The following is a 24,709-nucleotide window of genomic DNA, read 5'->3' on the forward strand; positions in this document are numbered from 1 at the left end:
CCGATTTTAACAATCTCTTACTTAGGCTTCAGGATGAGATGGATAAATGTAAGAGAGATATCAAATATAGCCATCTTCAAATTTCCAACAGCATGGACCGTCACGGTGTGAAAATGTCACCACATCCATACCACATGAACATATTTTGTTTCAAAATTTTATTCCAAATTGTATACGACTGAGTTGCTCTGAGATAAAGAATGGAGGGCTCGGGGTAGATTTGCAGGTACCAGAAATATCATTGATAACACGTACAGGTTTTATTGGGGATTTTCTTATATCATGAACGTTATTTGTAGGTATTTCCTTTCCTTCTCATGAAAATCAATATTTAATGCTTTAAAGGACTCTCGGGGTAGTTTGTTCTAAGGCTTGCTTGATTTCGGGGTGTTTAGAACTCATGTTTAATTTCGACAGTATTCATTCACTCGACATTTATGGTCAGGTAGGACAGGGGTGAATGCCATCAATGGCAGCACATAAAGGGCTATTTATCAGTCACTGAATATTCGTCAGGGTTCAACTTGGTAATGTTGTAAAAATGTAGAGAGGCAAATGACGGAGAAAACTGTTTAGTTGGCAATAAATTCTATCAAATTTCAGTGAGAGAGGAAGGAGGGAACTAATTGGTTAAATTTATGCTTATTTTCAGAGACTAAAACCTGTATCTTTGATCAATTATCTATTGTGAATTCAGGCCATTCTATGTCATAATTCTCAAAAACATAAAGAAAAATGAAAGGTATGTCAAACAAATAGTCACAGTACAGAAATTTTCATGAGGTTGGGAGTGGGGCAGTGGGGGGGGGGGTTCAAGATGGTCCCTACATGCAACAAGCTATTATCTGTTGGTTGTAAGAGGTAAAAGGGCAGACATTGCAATTAAATGTATTTAACCAACTGCAAGGTTTGGCTACTAAAGAAGGGTACATCAAAGTCCCCTGTGGTCAGGCAGAAGTAGAAAGCTGACCACAGTATCGAAACATTACTTTATTATCAGTATTGGGCTAAGCTTATTGGTGATCACAACACAGTAAACAAATGCTATCTTGGGTTGGTAGGATGATGGGGGGGGGGGTGGGAGTGGTCAATTGGATTACAGGGAAAGTGTGGAGAGGAGAAGGACAGAGGAAATGGAGATGGAGAGGAGGACAGTAATGATGGGAAAGAAGGAGGGGGTAAGGGGAGGGGAGGATGTAGAATAGAGAGGAAAGGAGGGACAGAGATTGTAGGGGGCGGGGCTTGTCAGTAAGTAAATGCAGAATCTACTCATCTTCACACTTTGTATTCCACTAACTCACTGTATCCCATTGTATAGGGGAGTGGTGGGGGGGGGGTGGGAGAAGGAGCATTACCCTTTCATCAACCTGACATCACAATTACACTCTACCATTCATGAATCTATTGATGTGTGCCTGCAGCCATTGTGTGTGTAATTGTTATTGTTTTATTTCACCTGAGCAGTTAGGCCTTACATTCATTGCATTCATGCCATTTACACATTCATCAACATGTGTGATTGTATAGGTTAGTTATTTCAGTATATCTTTAATTCAAGTAGTGTGTCTTACAGTCAGCTGTAATCTGCCTACTGTATAAGTATATACAGTAAATATATGAGGATGTGTATCTTCTTGTTATGTGTGATGTCCAGTTACCTGTAAGTTAGTATGCAATTCTTACTTTATATATTTATCTAGCTTTGAGGAGGACTTGTTTTTAAAAAGCACTTAATACAATTTTTATTCTTTTTTGTTACCTGAATATAACTATTTTTTAGTGAATTCACCAGAGGCATAGTTTTTCATTATATGTTGTGTTTATGGGTGCATGAAGCCATAATTTTGCATAATTACATAACATGACATGTTATACTGGATTAGTACAGGTAGGTCATCTACTAGTAGGATGGAATTAATTCTTATGTTCTTGTTGGTTATATTATCCAAAAGAAAGTCAAGAGTAAGGAATGTCAAACTTTAACAGTAAATCTGATCTAAGGCAGGCCAGAGTAAAATTCTTAGAGGTTGTCAGTGTACAGCAAAGAGTCGTGGGGAAGCTGGGGGTGGGGGAAGGGGGAGGGGCAATATTCAAATTTGTAGGTTCTCATTGCTCAGAGATGCAGTTGACAATGTATGATGAATCTATCCATTGCTCAATGCATTGAATGACATTCTTGCCAATAATGCCTTTGCTCTGGTAGAAAAAAAAAAAGTGAAAAAAAAAAGGACAAAATAATGGAACATCTCTTCTTCCATATTTATTGATTTATTCTGGATGCGAGGTCTCGCAAGGGTGTAGGGACTTGTCTCTTGTGACTTTCAGAGTAGCTATTAATTTTGGTTTGGGTATTTTTACCCACACCCGGTAACTTTCCAGTCATTTTTAGAGATACTGGCTGAAAAGAGTATGTACCAGAAAAAAACCATTCTCTGTGACATTGTTTCTTTTTTCATGTCATGTTCCTGACAAACTAATACTGTTCAACACATAAATCTGTGCATTAATTATTTAATGTATTTCTATATCGAGGTATCCGTGAACCACAAATAAGTCTAGTGGGAGATTGGGAAGGTTAGCAATGGGAGAAGTAGTCACTTTTTACTCTCCCTATATTTATAGACTAGCCACAACATTTTAGAACATATTATTCCACAAAGCAAAGAATTACTGTAAGGTTTTTCTGTACAACTCCAGTCCCCAGTCATCAGTTCCAACATCATAGCAAACATCTAACATGGTATGTATTTGTCTTGTGGGTTCGTTTCAATTATTGCTCAATACAACAAACTCATATCACATGTCAAATAAATAAGACACACCCAAAGTCTAGTTGTATGAGTGGTTCAAACCATCCAACCATCCTCATATCAATGTAGCGTAACCTTGCAATCTACACTTTCCTCCCATTATTGATTTACATTGATTTAGATTGATGGCTAACATTGATTTAACATACCTATGGACTCTTTCCCTTTCTTAACCAGCTCTTCATCCCTCTGTTTCTTCTCCTGCCTCAGGGCTTCTCTTTCCTAGAAGAAAAACAGCAAAAAGAGAAGCAAAGAAATATTACCAGTATGAACATTTAATAGCAGGATCAGAGCCTCCTTCCTACACATGGATAACTCTATAAAGGTCAGTAGTATATAAGCTAGATCAGAAAAACAACAAATTGCCAGTAAAGCTGTCAAAAATATATTTTTCTGAAAGTTCTTTTAAAAAAAAAGTACACTTTTAGCTTTTACAATCTTTTCCCTTTCTGAATCTGGGCATTTACCTCAATATCCATTCCTCAATGATTTTAAATAAAGAAGGAATTTTTCGATGATCCAGTCGACGTCATCATCAGAAAATCTTATTCCTTGATGTACATCATATTGCCATATCATAGTCATGAATATTCATGATGTCATGAAAGCAGAGCAGGACTACTTAGGAAAATGTATGCAGTATACCACTGTGAAACTAATACGAACATGTCCCTGAGCCTAACACAGTGCTTCCTCCAATATCAACGCACACAACCACCGAGTATGAAAGAACATTTGATGTATGCATATTTGATACCGCAGTGACAAGCGAACGGCCAAATTAGCTTTAAGTCTTGAAAAACTCCACCAATTAATCTCGCAATTGAATTAGGAGGTGCCAAGGAATAGTTACAGCCGAAAGTGGTCGGCATATGTATAGGTTTGTAACATTTTCGCATACAGTCAGCTTTGCATATATATATATATATATATATATACATATATATATATATATATATATATAGATATATACATATATATATATATAAATATACATATATATATACATATATATATATATATATATATATATAGATATATACATATATATATATATATATATACATATATATATATATATATATATATATATATATATATATATATACAGATAGCTCCTTTTAAATGGTTGAAGTTGAATATTTTTGTCCATAACATTGAAACAAGCTATAAGCTATATACTGTGAAGATATGCATTTGAATTCATACATGACAGAACTCATTTTGCCAAAGGGCAAAGAAACCACGGCTCAGAATCTCATATTTTTGTCCTGTGAAGTGTACGCATATATGAAGCATTTTATCCAATATTTCCCATATCTGTATGGAAATTGTTTGGTCTCATATTTAGCTGTTTGCCATACTCAGGGAGAGTTCTGTTTACCTGCCACCAACAGCAGCAGAGGCCATCAAATTGTAGTGAAAATGACAAAAATATTCTCTTGAAAATCATGGAGTGGATATGTTGAGGTACGAGTATGAATAAATTAGTGTAATTGTATATTCATGCACATAATTAATCAAGTTGCACTGAATTGCTTCAATTGAGTGCATGAAGCTATGAAAAGAAACCCTTCATGGCTGGGGAGAAATAAAATTTGACTATTTCGGAGTTTTGTTATCTTTTGAGTGTCTTAAGGCCATTAGATTAGATGCCAGTAGTTTTCTCACTCCTCCTGTAGGTACCACTCTACAATTTTTCTTAATGAAATTTCCAAGCTGTAAGCCCCCTGATTTAAACATACATTTGCGAGCTGATGTGAGGTGCTGTGTTGCTTGTGTCAGCTGTGTGTAGTACCTGTAGTAGTATGTAAGGAATAATTACCTTACAGTGAGCAGTGTCATCACATTCCACGGATCTAATTAAAATCCTTAACTCTAGTAGTGTGCTGCTCAACAGATGTGCTTCACATTTTAAGTGCTGACAGGTGCTTGATTCAGTTTAGTAAAAGGCAATATCTATGCCTGATTGCATGTGGTGCATTTGATAAGGACATGTGGGATAAAAAATCAGGTCGGAATCTCTTCGAATAAAGTGCAAAGTAATAGCAAAGATATCATCTTAACAATTGACCTCTTCACAGTTCTGTGATAATCCAATTGCTAATCAAGCCTATAATCATACAAACACTTCCAAGACGGTCCAGCTTCATATTGACTTTGTGTGGTAGGATAGAAGGTTAACGTTGACTTTACTCTCAGCTACTTACAGCAGTTTACTATCATACTATGACCATTACAAGTTATACATATAATATATGCTATAAAATGTTAAAATGATCTGGCGTACAGCTCTTCCAACCCTGGTTAAAAACTGCAACTTAAAGGGTGTGAAAACTCGCGCAAAAAGAAACGTCTAATGCCGGTAATTTGACCTAGTTTCGAATGACGTGTAACAGCAGTGTTAAACACCACCATCGATCCCAGAAAATACACACACAGCTTGCTACCGTTGGCAATTAGACAGTCAGTACATACAGCTGCGGTCAATACCCACAGCACAGTATACAAACGATACAGCGATGGAAATCTCAGGTCCAGCTAAAGATAACAAGGTATCACGTTTCATTACTGTCTGCATTTTGTAGCAACACGAACAAAACGTCACTTGCAAGCAATAGAAAGTTACCTTTTTCAGATGGCCGCGCGTAGTTTGGGGCGAGTCTTCAATGCCTTTAATTAGCACTTGATTCTCGATCAGGATGAGACACAAGGCTACAAGAAATGACACCTCCCAATCCCTTCCCTTTTGCCCTCCACACTTCCCCCACCCCCCTCCCTCAAGGAAAAAAAAGGCACCCAGTTTTTCTTCCATCTATCTTCAATCTGACAGCAGCTGTTAGTGTGTGTAGTACAACAGTATGGTGATGTGCAAGGTAAGAGATTTAATAGTTAGAAAGTTGTCTAATTAAAAAAAGAGTGTAGTGTAATGAGGTGAGTCAGTTAATTGTGCAAGAAATGTTGAGATTAAGCAAAAAGAGTCACTTTGTGTTCTTACTTTACTTTTTCCAGTCATCTTGTTGTATCTTTATCTCATGTTCAGCTTGAAAGGAACTTTTCAAAGAGAGAGAATAAAATAAATTCAAGCTTTGTTTTAAAACCAGTTGAAAAGTATTGATTTACATAAAAGCTGATGACCGATCATACTTAATAGATTACTTGAGATATCTGCTGTGGATATGAAATGACAAGAAAATAATGTTCAAAACTGCAAAACATAGCAACCAGGGTTGCCAGTTATTTTCTGTGATGTAAACCGGCCAAAGTGGTGGCCCAATCCGGTGCAAAAAACGCACAAAATACAAATCTCGCTGTTCGTTACTTTATGACAATTTGACCATGTATATGGGTAGGAATTGGGTCTTGGGTTTGCAATTTGTTGCCAAATGGGGTGGGAAGTCGCTAACCTGAACATAATAGGGAATGAAACATGGTAAAAATTTGCCAATGTCTTTACCGATTCAGACGCAGGAATATATGTGCCACCTTGTGTCGGGCTGAACAACATGAATGGTTGAAGACAATGTTTTTCTGGGAAAGTTTAACATTTTTTTAACAACTGAAAAAATAAGCACATCAATAAAGGATACTGTTACTGCTGCAATACACTATTAATGTAATTGGTGGAGCATATTAAACCATACACGTTTTATTACGGTGCCCTTTACAAAAAAGGTAGAAATTTCAGCTTCTTTCTTATAAATAGGTGGGCTGTTAGAACACACCAACAAAAACCACCCAAACAAGACAAAGGCCAAATGTTGTAGGCCCAGACCCTTTACTTTACTTTGATTAAGGAAATGTGAAAAATGCCAAAATTTTGTCAATGTTTGGCTTTTAAATTAGCACCAAAATCAGCAACCCATCAGCAATATGATGTCACAGCTAAATGGATACCTATGCTTGACTAGAAAACAAATAATATACATAAATGAACACACAGTAATGTAGGGTAAGACAGAACTGGTAACTTAATCAATAATTCTTTGTATTTTCACTGTTCTAGATTTTTCCACCTCATTGACACATTGAAAATATATACTATAAAAGGACCTGTAACCTTAGCTGCAAAGATTGGACTTACTTCAATCACCTCAGTGGCTGAATGACTTGGCAAAAATATAGACCTGCAAATATACTTAATGGCTTGATTTATACCAATTCCTGACAACATAAGCAGTCCAGTGTATTGCTTATAAGATCTTATGTAAAACAATGTGATTTATTATCTTTCATTTCATTCCCAGTGTCGTCTTCTTTGCAAAAGCAAAAGAGAAATATGCAATATACTATATTGTACAACTTTGTTATGATATTTCCTGACTTTTTTGTTTTAGATTTGTATCTCAAATTCCAAAATATGGTGATTATGATAAATTTTATTCCTATTTGATACACTTAGTGACTGATCAAGGTTATACTAAAAGCCCTGAAATCTACTTTTAGTAAAAGAACAAAATTCACAATTTAAATTGATCGTTTTTCGCAATTTTTTTTCTGCAGTATTTGTTAGTTCTGATACAAAGGTGTTGTTCAATTACTGACCTCATCTTTTGTGAGAGACAAAATTTGGAATACGAAATTAAAATGATATTATAGTACTGTAGTGTCTATAGCCTGAATGTTGTTAAATTTTTCAATTAATTTTAAAACATGTCTGTCAATGGAATACAGAGTACGTTATTAAATGGCAGATACTATAGTGCATTGTTTCTTGTATGCAAGCTAAGCTTCATAATTCTTGTATAAACTGAGTCAAACTTTGATTTCTGATTATAAACTTAACGGTTGCTGCCTCAAGAATTGACATTCTACTACGGTGTTTACATAGTAACCAAGATACCGCATAATGTATATGACATGTGTCTAATGATATTACACAATACCACAGTGTACGTTGCCCATGGTGATGATGCAGTACATACCAATCAAAATGACATAAACACGCCTCACTTCAGCCCACGTAAAGAAACAGCTTATTACACGTGTTTGATTTTATCAAATATTACGTTCATACATTGATGTCACTATACATATATATATTATGAATATGTATAGTATAATATACGTAAGGTTATGATACATAATAAGGTTATAATAAGGTTAAATACATAATACATTATATATATATATTACTAATATATATAGTCTATGGTATACACTATATACAATAAAGTCATAATATATACTATCATTATATACAATAAGGTATATATGACTAAACTATAATATAAATTGTAATATTAAGGTTACTTTTCTGGATCACATTTGAATAGTCTGTTTCTCACCATGTATGTACACTTGGGTATGTTATGTCATCGCTGCATAGACAGAATATGTGGACTATACAAATATATCCCATATTCTATCTTTCCATCAATTGCTTTTTAAATACTATTAATACATCTATGACTTTATGACACGTCATATTAGAGTGTGTCCCTTAACATTAAATATTGCTCAGGCTTTTATGAGCTACTTCTTTGAATACGACAGCCTGTACTTTTGTACATATATGTTTACCCTTTGTACTTTTTTATATTTTTTTTATATAACTTCGTCTACGATAGCTGTTCCCTTGTATACTGCTTTCTCATGGTGCTAGAAGATATATTTAGAGGACTCTATCCACCATGACAAAACAGGAGACAAGAGAACAAAGATATAAAAATCCTGCAAAAAAAAAGGAAAGAAAAAAAAGAATGGAAAATGGAATCCTACAATGTCAGCAAACAATACCTCTTGTATTGTTTGAACAGTCTTTGAATGTTTACCCCATGTTCATCAATATTACATGGAAATAGACAATATTTTTTTTTGGTAGTGTCTGTCTCGTTCAGTGATATATAGGAAAGACATCATTGGAGTCATCGTTAACAACAATTTTTCCATTTTCAAATTTGAGCAAAAAACCTAATATCGTTTTGTATACCTGCTCTTATACATGTACACACAATTGCATGACATATGAATAAAGTACATACATTTGAAATGATCACAACCTCTTATATAGTGATACAATGTACACATACTAATGTTATAAATCTGCTCATTTTTAATGTTAGTTTTGACCTTTTCTAAAATTCAGTAATACTTTCTATGAAAAACATATATGTCTGCACCTGGGGTTGGTTTGAATTCATTATTTTTTAAGCACTTAGAATTGTAAACTTGGATTTCAAAAAAAGAATGTTAAACTGCAGCTATTAAGTTTGTTTTTTTAATTTGTGGATATAAATTTAATATATAAAATGGGTCCTAAAATGACTGTTTACCTTATTTAGAAAGGAATTACAAATATTGAAGAAAGTGTGAAGTCTTTAATTTAATGTTTAATTGGTTTGTTATTCTTCTTCTTTTGGTGGGGCAGCATAACAGTGTGTAGTTTAATATAATATTGCAATAAATGTTAAGTTGTAAACCTTAAGTGTTTGATGTCCATGAAAGTCTAAATGTATTTTCCCCCTTTCTTTGTTTTTTCCTAAAGTTCTCTTTACAAGTTAATTCAATTTTTTTAAATTTTGGAGTGACCTAAATTTTTTGAAGCCAAACATGGAACTTGGAGATTCTTTTAAAAAAAAAAATTTTTTCTTGCATCTAATTCTTGTTTGTCTATTAATGGGAGAACAAAAACAGAGAATATAAACCAAAACAAGCAAACACAAACAACTTATTAATTAATCAAGGACATTGACCTAGTTACATATGCATACAACTATACTTGAATATTTAACCCCATTTCATAAATTAGTTTATGTAGTTCAAGGTTGTTAATTTACTTGTAAAGATAATCAATAAAAGGTACAATTAATGAATTCTAAAAGCTTTCTTTTGCTTAATTTGTCATCTGGCATTTTTACCACAAATTTTACTTGTACCAACAGCATCTGTTGATAAAGTTCTTTATCATACTAGTGTTAAAAGCAACACCCAAGGTGTATTTTTTTTTGGCTATTATAATTCCATTAAAATTTACAAGTGGTAAAATTGATATCGGTGTTGGAGATATTGAAAACCGTTTTCTCTCTTTTAATAATTAATTTTTATTATTATTAATATTAATTTTTTTTTGTGGTACTTTAGGATAGGTGATACTTTTAGGTGTGGTGCAACTGCAATCTGTTGCAACACAGCCTATAAAACTGATATAAATCTTTGTTCATTTATCTACTTCCTGGCAAATATCGATATATATCTGGATTTTTATTTCTTATTGTTTTTCATTTTCATTTACAAAAGAGATGTGATATTAGTACAATGGTAGTAATATAGTCAATTTTTGTGTGGTTTGTAAGTTTTCCATGGCTATACCACCTGTTAAGAATTGACATATTTCAAACAAATACTCAATTGGGTCAAGTTATGGAACTAATTAAAATTAAGAGGGTCTTTTTTGATAAATAATTTGATAAATAATTTCGACAAATAAAGCAGAAATATTTATTTTGTAGTAATTCTCAGAGAAATATAAATCCAAGAAAAGATGTCCAACATACCCACTGGCCACTGAAATTCAGCAAATGCATTCTTTCATGCCATTTTGGACTTGCTCCAAGTCTACCCACTTGCTTTGACCACTAACACTACATTTACAATAATAATGCACAATCACCATCTTGGCAGCTCGTATTACAATCTTAATGATTTCCTTCCAAGTTTAACCTCACATTCATCACGCATTTGCTAAAAGACTTATAAAATGCAAGTTAAGAGCCAGACATTTTGTGAGGGGATAGGGTGCAACCTGAATGGTTTTGACCAGTTCATGCGTGTGCATTTACTGACTCTTAGCTTCGTGGGATCTCCAGGGATTTGTAAAAGGGCATGCAGGTTCCCCTGGGTATAGAAAGGCTTCACTTTCAGAAAGAAAAAAGAAAAAAAAATTTATGCATTACAATTTTGATTTCAAATTAAAGCTATAATCATGTATATATTGGTTTTCCATCAGTGGCAAATCATAATGTAGTCCCTTTGGTTTCCATGGTGATGAACTTTCATGCCATTGGCTCTGATTTTAACTGGTGCTTAGATTTCAGTACTAACAACACTATGCACCAGATAAAACCAGGCCCAGGGCAATCAACAAAAACATCTTGTTTCTCATCAAATCTCTCTCTCTCTCTCGTCGCCTCTTGGTGTATCTGCCACTTCACCTGTTAGGAGGACGTCTCCCACATTCTGTTAGGAGGGACGTCTCTCACATTTTCCACTTGACTCTCTCCGAGCTTCCATCTTGTGGATATCGAAACATTTCGTGTGATACCTTGCTCTATGTTAAATTCCACCAGAATGAATTGGAACAAATTTGCACTTACATCTAGGATATATGTTAACAGTTAATACTGTAACCAAATATCTCTATTAAATTACCCAAGTTTGAGAAATATATCGATCAAAAGAATCACCAAATAAAGAATAAACTTTCATGTGAAAAACAGAAAGAAAAAGGAAGTCAAATTGATGACTGCCTAAATCTTAACTGTAATAATTCTATGTAGCCTCTGGGATAGAACACTGATGACCATTAACCTGTCCTGATCTTGGTTAGAGTCAATAAACATGCTGCGTATATATTGTGTGTCCCACACAATTAAGGTAATGTCTGTTGCAATTAATTGCAAACCATTTTGTCAACATTTATCTCATGATTTGGATGACTGCAGTAGCAGCAGGTGCCTAATGTCTCCTTTAACAGTCCAGTATAGTAACACAAAAAAGTGTCAGCAATTTCGATCCCCCTCCTCCAAAAAAAGAAGGTAAACTGAAAATTAACAGTGCAACTTAAGTAAATATCATTGCACCTGCTGAAAGACTTGAGGCATGAAATCTGGAAAATAGATCAAATGCATACTAGTTGGGTAAAAAAAAAATGGCTGGTTTTGACATCAACTTAATTTCTAAGAATCCTTTTATAAAATAATTTTCAGAGGGGTGTGTATTGTGAAAGGGGTAAAGAGATTTTCAAAACACACACATATATTAGGTACCGGATGAAACGCCATGCAGATAATTCCAATGTTGACAGCAAATACCAGCTAACAATTGGAACAAGGGTCACTGTTGCCAATTGATAGCAATTCTGCCTTTAGCTATTTCATGTCTAACATAAACTTAATGAGTCTGATAATGTGTCTTAGAAGAAATGTTCAGTATTATTGGATTTCTAGCTAACTTGTAACTTCTCAATTTTTTTGTATAAATGTCCCTGATGTATGTTTAATTGTGACAGAAGATGACTGAAGGAATATCTGTAAAGAATCTCAAAGGAGAACACTATGGCGAGAGGGCGCTAGATACTACAAGCAACTTGTAACAAAGTTTAATAATTATGATCAGCTAGGAAAAGAACTTATTGTCCTTTCAGGTCACTTCACTCTTGCCTTGTTGTATTCCTCTCAAACTAGTTAACAATAAACCTTTCACCACCTCCCTTCCCTCCCCCCCCCCCCCCCCAAATGCACCTATGCTTGTCCACCAATCCCATATCCCGACTTGGAAGTGTGTCAGGATTTTATATTGCAAAGTCAATGAAATTTTACAAAATAATTAACTAAATTTCAATTGGTTGCTTAAAAGGACCTGTCTAGAATCTCCCTCAAGTGTATATAATATGGCACTTAAAGTCATCCATGATTCAGAATTTATAAAGACCAAATTCTTTCAGAAATATTTAGCTCTTTAGAGTGGGTGTAAAGTGGTACCAGTCACATGACCAGGAAAAAAATGGTTGACTTGGACTTAAAATGAAATGAATTGTAAAAATTCTAGTAATAATTTGAGGAAATTTCCAGCATGATAACATTATCCCAAGTATATTTCCACCTCCCCCCTTCCCCCTCCCTTTCCCCACCCAATGGCTTCCTGTTTACTTCTAAAGATCAGCTAGTTCTGCCAAATCTTGTTAAATACATCAATATAACAATGATATGCATATATACTGTACACATAGTGTAAATTCAAAGGAGAAATCCTAATCATATCATTAGCCATCTATATTTTAACATTAATATACTGTAATATTTAGGTACAAGGTCTCTTCAAGGTCTCCTCAAGTTTTTTGTGAAATTTGACCCTGAAAAAGCACAGATCAATATTCTCAAACATCCCTCAATGGAATAATAGCTGGCTCCTTCAAATTTGCACAAAGATCACATGCACATATGCTCCGAAATGTCAATAAAAATTATTTGTGAATATCATATATATACATTGGATGAATGGGTGAGACTTTGTCACCATGAACATATGTAGAACATTTATATATCTTCCACAAGTACAATCAAATATGACAATGCAATGATATAGTAGGTTGAACCACAGCTATAGTCTTAGATTAATATTTGAAAAATTGAGCATTTAATTTATTCTATCTGAATCCATTTTATCCCAAATATTTCAAAAAAATATACAAATGATTATGAAGGGGTTGATTTATACTACTCCCCCAAGCAATATCCTTTATCACACTATTTTTTATTTTTTTTTATTTCAACTTTATTTTAAGAGGGTAGCTCGTTTAGCAATAGCTAATCTTCCACGAGGCCCTCTGACTATACATCCTTATTATAATTTAAATTTCATAAATTGTGTATTTAAGGCCATGTCATAGCTGATGTACTTGTCCAATAGACATTGTAGCACATTCTAAACACCAATAATATACAACTACTGTATTGTGCATGTTCCCAATTATGTATGTTTTAGACAAGATTGCCGGATTCCATGCAGGCTCACATCTACAAAAGTGAAGAAGAAGAAGTACACATAGGCAACATAATCGGCTGCCTGGCCTTGGAATCGACGTATTATTTTCGTGGAAACTTAATTTCCCCGACGAGATGATCTGTAATGTTTCTCGCCGTCGTCGTAGGATTATGGACATACAAATATGAAGACAAGTGACTGCTCATGCTAACCTAAGGAACACTCTCCCACTCAAAACATAGCTGACAGATGATGGGAAATTGATATATTCTCTAAAAGTTCTCCTGTCAACAAGTACTGTCTGCTTCTAAAGTAAAAGTCCATAGAGCAATCATGGAGACCCCAACGAACGAATGAAATGACATTATATCATGCTATATTAATAGCAAAGCTTCTTCCCTTCTGTACTCAAGTGATTGCAAATATACTGAGGAAATATTGCCACGTGATCAAAATGAACTTTTGACTTTTTTTCTTTTTCTCAGCAGATATTGCTCTAATTTGCAATGTACTTGTCACCCTTTCGAAATTTTGTCAGAAAAAAAAAAAAACTGTTTTCTCCTGAAACCAGCATTTATTACCTTAACTTGATTCATAAAGTATGTTAGTATTATCTTCAAGACCATGACTCTTTTTTGATAATTTTGCATTTACATCCTCAAAATTATTAAAATACGAGAACAACCATATTTTGTTAAAAACCCTTCGTCCTTCCCTTTAATTACTGACTGACCCTTTAGGGACAGTGGTGATGAGTTTGGATAAATTAAATCTTTACTTGATTCTCCAATTCCATGTCTGTCACAGGAGAGGATGAAATGGGAAGCCTACAATCTAGAGCTAATAACGAACCTTCAAACTGCATTGAATATTATTTAATATAAAACCACATCGGCAGTGACCCCCAAACCAAGAACAGCTGCTCGCCAATATTCAGGAAAAAGGAGCAACTGCATGAACAAGTGGGAGGGCGAACAAAGATAGGAGGGGGGATTGGGAGGGTGCAAGTCACATAATTCTTTAGTCTGGTTCTCACTAATATGTCTTGCCGAAATCATTCTAAAAATAAGTTGTGTTCGGTTTCTGCATGCATTAAAAGTTTACATTTTGTCCTCAAGATGTTCTCTCTAATAACTGTTGCAACTTTGCCACAATTTGTTTTCCCTAAAGATCTCCCCCCCCCCCCCCCTCCCTTCTTTTCTTGCTATTTTGGTGACAGAATTCATATACTGTGTGCCAAAAAGTGCTTTGCTCTTTAATCTTTCTGTTTAGAACCGTAGAGTAACACAGAGTAGTAGTGTTGAATTACACTGTAACAATCTGATGTGGATTCAGGACTGAGAATGTCATAGATGAATTGCGAGAAGACCACATGCTTCGCTCTGTTAGTACTAACAACTCCCTGACGGACATTGGCAAATGTTACTTGCATGTCAAATATGACAACAACAAGAAAAACAACTGAAGCGGGGATACCATGTTCAGAAACATATATCGTAGAGAGTAAAGCTACTCCTCTCAGTCAGTGGTGTATACACAGAATTTAGAATATGCCATTCTTACAATAGGCTACCTGGAATTTTGTTTTAGTGACTTTTTGACCCCCAGTGGCAAAGCCAGTGACTGTAGACCTTAACCCAGTACATGGATTGGATAGTTACAAGTGATGAGCTTACCTATCTTTTCAAAACTTAAACACTCTTGTCTAGTATGATTTAGTAACCCATTAGCACTGTATTCCATTAGAAAAAAACATGTACTGTTACTTTGTTCAATACAAAGTTTAAAGCTTGAGGAAGGTACAGCAGAAATTGTTCAATCTTCAGTGCTCAAGGCTTAGACTATTAGCCTGCTCATGAGAATTGTGTCAGAATTTTTATTGCAGTTCAGCTGTTTGGACTAATTTATGTCTACTTACACCTTTTTATTGCAATAAAGTTTAAAAAAAAAAAAAATGAAAATTAAAGAAATGAAAATGCGACTAGCTCAGAAAGGGAACATTTCGCGACTCCTGGAATGAGGCATAAATTGGTACTAACTTTTGCTTGTCTTTTGACCGATTCCTGATGTCGTCTGAGGCTGCGAGCATCAACGGCTGCGACCAGTTTATGCTGCAGGATGAGCTTCTGCTGAACGATTTTGTGTTCTTCTTCTCTTTGGCGACTTTTCACCTCTTCCCACTTCTGGTAATGACCTTTGACCTGTAAAATATCAGGAATATCAGAAGATTGTTAAAAAACAATTAAAGAGGAAGAAACAAACAAACAAACAAAGACAAAAAAGCATCAATGTGTGTAACTGACTACTGGATAGATTTTTGAAATAATTAATATTTCAAATCTGGTATCGATGAATTGAACAAAATTTTGTATTCAACTGTTTAAAACTGTTACCCCGATAAAGAGCTAATGATAATTTAGCGGGTGAATTAAAATTCTGCTTGCATGTACGCTAGTCCAAGCAATGCATTACAACTTTTCTCAGGAATGTGGACATTTTTCACCGACTTACATCTATATCTCAAACAAAAGATATTTTATCGCTAGACCTAAATGATGTCGAAGTTATGAGGTAAGTAACTCTCTTAAGAATTGCAAAAACATATATATTATGTGCGATGTGATCAAGAAATGATGATTAATTTTATGCGATGAAGCATAATCCCAGCTAGCATTGTAAAGAAAAAGAAAGGTTATAATAGCTTTATACAGAGCTTATACACACACTGTTGCTTTAAGAGATGGCCCAGCTATCCAAAAAAAGGTAAGCTAGTACGCAATAAATTTGATAAATTGTCAAACGAGAAAATAGCTCCATCTCCTCATCCTTCATCTTCTACTTGAGATTTTTGTGTAAATTGATTCCAAAACGTGAGAAAGAGACAGTGAGAGAGAGTGAATTGGTAGAACATCTAAATCTTGACTAGAGGCTAGAAGACAGCTTACAAGAAACAAGTGACAGTTTGCGTACCGAAGAAAGCAAGCAGTAAAGTGATAGTCAAATTGGCCCTAACACATCGCATCATTGGAAATCAATAGCAAGTTCCACATCAATTCAATCTGGGAGTACCATTTACTTGTTCTATTTACACAGTAGAGTTGTTTGATAGGAGGCAGACTACAGCACTGTGTTACCACACGTATCCATGGGTCGTCTCTGTAACCCGCTTCACAGGTGTGGATTCTCCAGTACTTATATATACTTAAGTGTAATATATAGATGAAATCCTCATCGATCGCCCTAGACGGCCAACAGTCATTGGACAAACTGTATAACCACTAAATTCAAGAGGATCTTTAGCCTCAATGCAGGTAGCCATCTACAATGTTGAACTGCATGTAAATATGTACATGATAATTGTATGATAATTACAAGTATTTAAACGTATGCACCTAAATGTAAGGACATGTGGTCCCCAATACATTACAAACGCCTTGAAACAACCTCGCGTGTGTGCATGTTAATGATGGCTATACATATGTATCTATGGGAGAAATTCACAGAATTGAAAGAAAAACTCAGAGAGGCAAAGGAAAAGGTAATTGCCTTTAAGAAGGGTGTTTAATGAACGCCTAGTGTCAAGGATCCAATTGAAGATGCAACACAGTCGAAATTTGACGAGTATCAGAAAAGATAGCATAAATGATTTCAACTGTTACAAATTTATACCAAATTACTTAATAGAATGGCTATCGTAGGTGTGGTAGCTTTAACTTTAATCGTTCTGATTACAATTCGAATACTGGTTATGAGAAAAGACACAGTAAAAAAATAAAAAATAAAAACAAGATGGCCACTGAAACAGCAAAATTGATACTTTTACTGCATAATTATCAATTCAGATTGTTAAGCTGAGCTGCTCTAACGCATTTGTTGAAGTTAAAGTTGCTTGTATTTCTCTCATGTGGGTAGAGGTTAGTACAGGAAACACCTCTTTCCATTGGTCCTGTTAACTTGTTTAGTTAGTTCAGTACTTATATAACTGTCACATAGTCACATTGTGGTATCTAAATGTGACAGAGATCTGGGTAAATCGTCACTTTTCCAAATCTATGATATTAAGTGGAAGAGATCTGCATGTTTAGATTTATCCATTTATAACAGACTGTCATAATATTGTAAATCATTCCTTGAGATCATCAGTATTTTCCACAAATATGCTAGATATTCAAATACTGGTCACTCTTGTTCAAACTGCGACAGGAACAATTATGATACCAATTACTGTACCTACCAGTTATTTTTTCCTCACTGATAACATTCAATTGTCTATTAATTAAACCTCCTAATAAATGTCTGCAAGTAATTAGAAAAAGCAGAACCCACCAGGAAATTGACTTTTCAAAACTTATAACAATTAATTTTAGCATGCTAATTAGCATGCTAAAATTAATTATAAAAATTAAGTTGCAGTTTGCAATTAAGAGTCATCAGTAATTGTCCCCAAATAATTAATCATTTGTGGACAATTACTGATGACTCTTAATTGGAAACTGCAATTCAATTTTTAATATTCTCTGCTATTTGAAAAACGGCATGCCGATACTATGCAATATTCCTATAATATTGTAACAAACATATCTCAAATTGCTAAAAAAAAAGAAGAAAAAAAAAAGCACTTTCTTGTACAAGGATGCTAAGAATGGAATGCATGTAAAATAAATTAATACATGTGTGCTTTACTATGTACCTGAATGTATTAAAAATTGAAAGATACTCAAACAGAATCAAACATATACATATATACATGAATAAAGAATTAGACATTTACAATGAAATTTTAAACTTGACAAAGTTGACATCCGTCATAAATGATAAATCATTATGTGACTTTTCTAGCATCTACAAAATTTGTTACTTAGGAGAATAATGCATACATATGGGTCTGCATTGAATATCTGTATTTCGATTTTATATATGAACATATCACCGAATGAATTGAGAGTAAACTGTATAGAATATTATAGAGAGACCCTGTGTAAATGATGGTTGATGATCCTAAAGCATATATACTGCTATTTGTGGTGTGTTTGCATTACTACAACGATAGTTAAGTAGTCTGTATGTACAGTACATGTGTGTGTATCCCTATATATATATATATATACAGCAGTGTGCAATCGTTAACAATTATGCATACAAACTAGTGAGTGACTACCACTCTCACAGCATGTGAAAACAGCATGAGTGCTGTGTGCTTTAATGTCAAAATGGATGGTTAATGCTTGTAGGACTCTGTATTCGACAAGGTGCAGAATGTGAAAACCTAAAACTAACAAGCTTGACTGCACCTGTCTTTACCAAAAAATTTGATTTGAGTAAACATACTATAGATTTGAGATCCTTTGTTAATAAATTGAGGCATATAGTTTATGAACAATCAGACAATAAATGAAAAAAAGGGCAAAAATAGAATTCAAATATCTTGGAAACTAAATGGTTATGAACGTAAAATATAAACCTCATTTTAACATTATAATGCAAAGTTGCATATTTGTGGTTTCGTGATTTTCTTTTTTTTACAACTTCGAGGGCAAATTACTGGTAGTTTCAATGTACATTTACAAGGTTTTGAAATTGAACCAATTTGTGAGTTGGAATGGTTATGCCATGGTAGGTGTCTTTATGCAAATTTTCTACACCCTTACAAGGTTTTCAAAACCCTGTTAAATGCAGTCAATAAAACTTAATATCTGCTTGATGATTGTAAAAAAACAACAACCATCTCAAACAATGAATTTCAAATGTATGACCGAAAAGGAAACTACAAAAGCCTAAGTTTCTGTGGACCATTAGGACTATTGTGATAGGATATTTCAACATGACAGATATGTACAATGCATAGAGGACTCTCTGAAATACTTATTTACCATATTATTCAATACATTTCTGCTCTTCAAAAAAGGAGTGCCAGTAACATGTCAGAGGTCATGTAAATGCCACTTGGTGGATCGTTCAGCAAGAGAGTATCATTTTAGATCAAGGGGGAGGGGGAGGGGGGGGGTAGATGAGCACAGACTAAACTTTCTGACAATACAAACCTACCAGAATGAAAATAAAACCATTAAATTAAGTCATGTGACTGCTGTAAAGGGTACCAAGTTTAACGTTTTGTAGTTGTTGGCGCGGGAGAGAGAGAGAGGTGGGGGTGGGAGAAGATTGGGGGTTGGCACTCTTAATGAAGCCACTATTGAATTAGTCCTCATAGTCCTAAGTACCTTCTTTGTTCCTTTATGAAACCAGTCCTCCATTTACTCTTCAGGTGCAACAATTTGATCGACATTGATAACCACAAAATATACAAGCACCTATAAATGAGGCATATCTAAGGACAGAATTATAGTGTATACAAAAAACAAAAAAACAAAAAAACCTAATCATTAGGAGATATTTTTTCTTCCACAACTCACAATTTCAAACTGCAAGTATATTTCCTATTTATATACTCAATATATGTACATAGCTAAGCCTTTGGCATTTTAAATTCCTCTTTATAGTTCCTAGGAACATATCAGTTTTCCACATGAATGTCAAGCCTGGTAATGAGATTGGCACATGAAGAAACCAAACTGACAGTAAAAATTACACTGAAAAGTGAATGAACTCCAAGCAGGGAAAGGAAGTCGGCAAAGAAGAAAAAATGAAAAAGAAACAGAAACAGGAAAAAAAGGGATGAACAAACGAGAGTGGCAAATAATCAGGTTCTTATCTTGTTAAGGAGAACAGAATGTGCATATATATGTCAAAGAGAGCTTCAGTAATTATGAAAAGTTGCAACGATTCAGTTTACTGCAAATATCAAATCTTCTGATGGCTACAAAATTAAGTTGTGCTCCAATCAATTCAGATATCCGTTTTATAAATGGTGGAATGCAGGTACGTATTATATATTTAATACAATTATGGTAAATATATCAAGTTGGTGGGGGGGGGGGGAGGGGAATTGTCAGGGGTAATGGGAAATAAAAGGAGGATAAAAGGATAGGAGGTGATGTGAAACATTCAAAATTTGATGACTTTTGTATTACTACTAAGGGATGAAATGGGATATCCTGATCTGAACAGTCAATCGTAAAAAACCTGTTAAGAGGATGATCTATGTCTTGCAAAATCATGAGTGCGACAAATTTTTGTAATGACGTATACACCATTAGGCAGAAAGGGACTATAGAGAAATGATCACGGTAATTCACTATATGATTCACAACAGCTGATACCGTTGAGAGTTTTACCGGTGAGTGGAGTGACTGTCTTTTAGCTGATATACCTAACAAATTTGGAGAGGTTTTTTAATAGTGTGTTGTTCGTTGCATGGTCAAAGGTTAACAGTTAATGTCATATAATTAACACTTTACTGCTTTTTAAGAATTATATGTTAATAACTAACTGGTAGCTTTGTTTCATAAGGAATTACCTAGATATGTAATGGCATCTCAGAATGACGTATGGTTCTGTCACTGAGTACCATGTTATTCAGGACATGTATATGTGCAACTAGTGAAATGGTACAGTGTACTGATTTAAGAATCTCATGGGTTTCAAGATCTTACCAAGATCTGATTTCTAAGGAGACTGAAAATTCTGATGCTTTTTATGAGAGAGAAAAAAACCTGTATCATAAAGTTTCTTTCCATTTTGACTGAACAATGAAATTAATAACATCTAGCCCAAACCATAGCATACATCAAATTTCCACGTGCATTTGCCAACCTCCATAAAATTATGGAGGTATTTATCTAGCCTTTAATTCCTATAGTGCACTGCTGTATGTTACAGGACAGAGAAACGTTTATGTAGCACTGTATACGACAACACTTACCACTCGGTACTACACAAATATATCCGTAGAAAATTACCACAATCCCCTCCACCGTCACGTTTTCCCTGGATATAGCCCCGAGCGGTGAACATTTTACCGTTTTAAGAGAAATTAAGTTCAGCCACATTTTTGCCAAACTAATTCTTCGCATTTCAGTTGACGGCATAAATGAGTGCTCCTGCCTTCACAACTTAATTTGTGACCCAAATTTTCTGCCTCAGTATATTCGTGTCACAGTAAAGGGTGACCAAAACATGCACAAAAAACAGGCATGAACCAAGGAATCTTTTTCTGTTTGTAATCTTCGCAATCAGTAGGGGTTACAAAATGTGTGGAATAAAAGTGCAATAAATTTTATATATTTGCAGTATGCAGAGTTTAAATAGTATATGGTGTTGAAAGCATGTAATGTATGATCATACACTATACAGTACACATATTACAACTTGTGTGCATGGTCTTAGAGCAAGATGGCAGCGAATTGTTAATTTAGATTATAATGTAACCAAAGTCATATAAATTTGAATGAACAGTGAAAAGAAATTGTATCAACTGACATAGCTTAAATCTATTATTAACTAGTAAGATGCTTCATAGAGATGGCAGCTATAAGTAGCTTAGAATAAATGATAACTGTGGGAGGTTGGGGGGGGGAGGAAGGGAGATAGAGGGGAGGGGCAAGAGGGTGGTTGGGATAGACATAAGGATAGAAACATCTCTCAGGAAGAGGAACAAAAGGGAGATCAGGGTTGAAGGGGGGGAGGGAATAGAAAAGGGCGGGGGGAGAGAGAGAATAGCTTTGCAAATTGCAAGTGCTCTTAACATAGATACAATAGAAATTCTAATGTACTACCAGTTGTGTGCTTGGTATTAATTAGCTGCTTGGTATAACAATATAGGCAACTAAACATTTTCTTAAATTTGCATCTTTGTTCCCACATGTAAGCTAAAGCCAACTCTATATATGCATAATCTCCTGATTAATGTTCTTAACTCTGATGCAAGCTCCCCAACGAAATGAATCTGTTTGCCAAGTTCCCTCCATCTTTTACGAACATTTAACCTTCCTTTTCCAGGCTGCTCTGATGAGATAAATTTCAAGCCACGTGTAAGCGACACTAGATATCTTCCGAAATGAATTACTAAGCCAATTTTACAGTCAATATTTGCTTCGGTACCCTTTTAATACAAAGACAAACATTTTCTCATCCTTTGATGAACGTTTTGCAACCTTCCTCTCTCTCTCTATAAACCTGACAAATAATTTCATCTCTGGCATACAGCGGGGGTTGGTGAGACAGATAGATATATATGGGATTTAAATAAAGGCAAAAAGAGAAACAGGATGAATTAGTCAAGTCAATTGGAAACTGTATATAATATAGATCATGGCTACATAATAGGTGAAGATTAAAACTGAGCAAATATTGTATTACGTGGGTATTATCAATGATTTAACACCTTATAGCTGAGGGCTGATATACTGAGAGGTTTTGAGTATTTCTTTGCATGTTGTTCATTATATCCTTATAAGAGTCTTTGCATAGACAATGTTGCCATATAGTAACATATAGACTTTCACTCACGTTTTGGTACCACACAGCAATGAGCCTTATTTTGCTCCAGTTTAATCCCCATTAAGAAAGTTTGAATACATGTAACCTGTAGAGATTAATAACTGTAGTTATAATTAATTTCAGTTTCTATTTTTATGCAATTAAGTTCATCTTCCAAGGACTAAAGAATATATATATATGTGTATATACATACATATATGCCACCCATACATGTATGATCAAGGCCATATAAGATATAACTCCATGGGTCGCTATCTATAATAACAATATACCTACAGTAGTATAATGTGCATTAGGTATGTTGCATGGTTGACCTCACAGTAAGGCAGTATAGAAACTACCCATCAGTAGGGATTTCTTTAGCAGTGCAGGCTCACTTAACTACGCAAGGTGCATTATTCATGCAATAAATACCACAAGGAATATATGATAACTACGCTGTGCTTGTAAAAAACCTTTGGAGCATCTCAAAGTAACGAAAGATGTGATATACGTCTGTGCAATAGCTTAATGACAGTTGTATGCAATACGAATTCAAATAGTCTGCTATCAAATTTGTAATTAAAGGTATCCTTTCGTTACTGTTACTGTTGTTACTTAGTTACTGTTGTTGTTACATGTTTTTTTGGATGTTGATATTTGTTTTGGGGGTGGGAATGGGGAGCAATATTTATTCAGTCCTGTTGACAATAAATATGCGATTTGATCAGTTAGAACAGCTATACAAATTAGTGATAAAAAACTAATTTTACATTAATATGAATAATATTCATATTTAAAAATTACTGATTCCATAGCATAATCTCACTAAAAGTACTAATTTTTAATGTAAATAATATTTATTTTGTAAAGAAAACTACACCCACATAGTAATTACTTGCATAATGTATCCATGATCAAATATTAGTCAAGAATACTGGTTCTATGCGTATTATCTAACAATGTCTAATTTCATAGCATAAAATATTACCTAATAAATCCCTTACTCCATTACACATTCAAGTTACCAATGCTGATTGCTGACATACTGTATATTAGTCAGTGATTGTTTTATTGTTCACAAATCAATTTTAGGAAGAATATGATTCTCAAAATGATATGATAAAGTTGTCATTTCTTCTCTTCAAATTTTCTCGTAAGCGGTAAGATGCTCAGCTATGATTGCGTACAACAAAGTCAAGGTTGCATGTTCAGGGTTTTTAATCTTCGGTGTCTAATTGCTTCATAAGTCTCGCGCAATAACACTACTAAATGATTAACCATTCCCATTAATATTTGATAAGCATCTTTTTCAACTACTTTTGTTGAAAAGAAAAATGACATCACAAGTGCAGATTTGACTACTTATAAATTTACATTTGGAGAATTACATGTCTTACTATGAAAAGTGAACGTTGACGAATGGTTTCGATGTTAAACAATGAATATGGTGAGTGAACGGTACAAAACGAAACATACGATAAATAAGAAAATATCAAATAAAATATAAAAAATAAAATTTCATGTAGTTCTTTCAAACGTCAAGCAATTCATTAATTGATTGATAAACTTTGTCGAACAAATTTGTTCCAATTCCTTTTTCGTAATGATATTGGAAAGTTTTACACATGTTTCCGCACGAAACACATTGACTATCAAACTAAAATTAACACAAAAATAATAACATTAATGAGATGAGGCAAGATTAAGAATAAGATTCAGACAGACTTAAACAATAAAATGAAACACTGCAAGTTAGTTTACCAAGAGATAGTTTTACAAGTGCATGGAAAGGATTACAGTAATATTGTACAGTAAGT

The 24,709-nt window shown here is 34.3% G+C and overlaps 1 protein-coding gene and 1 long non-coding RNA gene across 5 annotated transcripts in view; one reads left to right on the forward strand and one right to left on the reverse strand.

The window, feature by feature from the left end:
* LOC139961128 (uncharacterized) overlaps positions 1-24,709 on the reverse strand; it is a 62,411-nt gene that overhangs the window by 7,439 nt on the left and 30,263 nt on the right. For 2 of the 4 annotated variants that reach the window (XM_071960037.1, XM_071960036.1), the window contains exons 2-4: positions 15,554-15,715; positions 5,809-5,864; positions 2,960-3,032 (exon numbers count right to left, since the gene is read on the reverse strand). In XM_071960037.1, coding sequence (XP_071816138.1) covers positions 2,960-3,032; positions 5,809-5,826 — 91 coding nt within the window. In that variant the 5' untranslated portion in view covers positions 5,827-5,864; positions 15,554-15,715. The remainder of the gene's footprint in view (positions 1-2,959; positions 3,033-5,808; positions 5,865-15,553; positions 15,716-24,709) is intronic. The other 2 variants (XM_071960034.1, XM_071960035.1) reach the window with 1 other exon arrangement.
* LOC139961136 (uncharacterized) lies at positions 1,504-15,547 on the forward strand. The gene is made up of 3 exons (XR_011790727.1): positions 1,504-1,660; positions 3,021-3,135; positions 14,787-15,547. It is a non-coding gene; the product is annotated as an uncharacterized lncRNA (long non-coding RNA).

Source organism: Apostichopus japonicus, chromosome 20 (genome assembly GCF_037975245.1).
Source record: "Apostichopus japonicus isolate 1M-3 chromosome 20, ASM3797524v1, whole genome shotgun sequence".
In the NCBI taxonomy this organism is placed as follows: Eukaryota; Metazoa; Echinodermata; class Holothuroidea; order Aspidochirotida; family Stichopodidae; genus Apostichopus; species Apostichopus japonicus.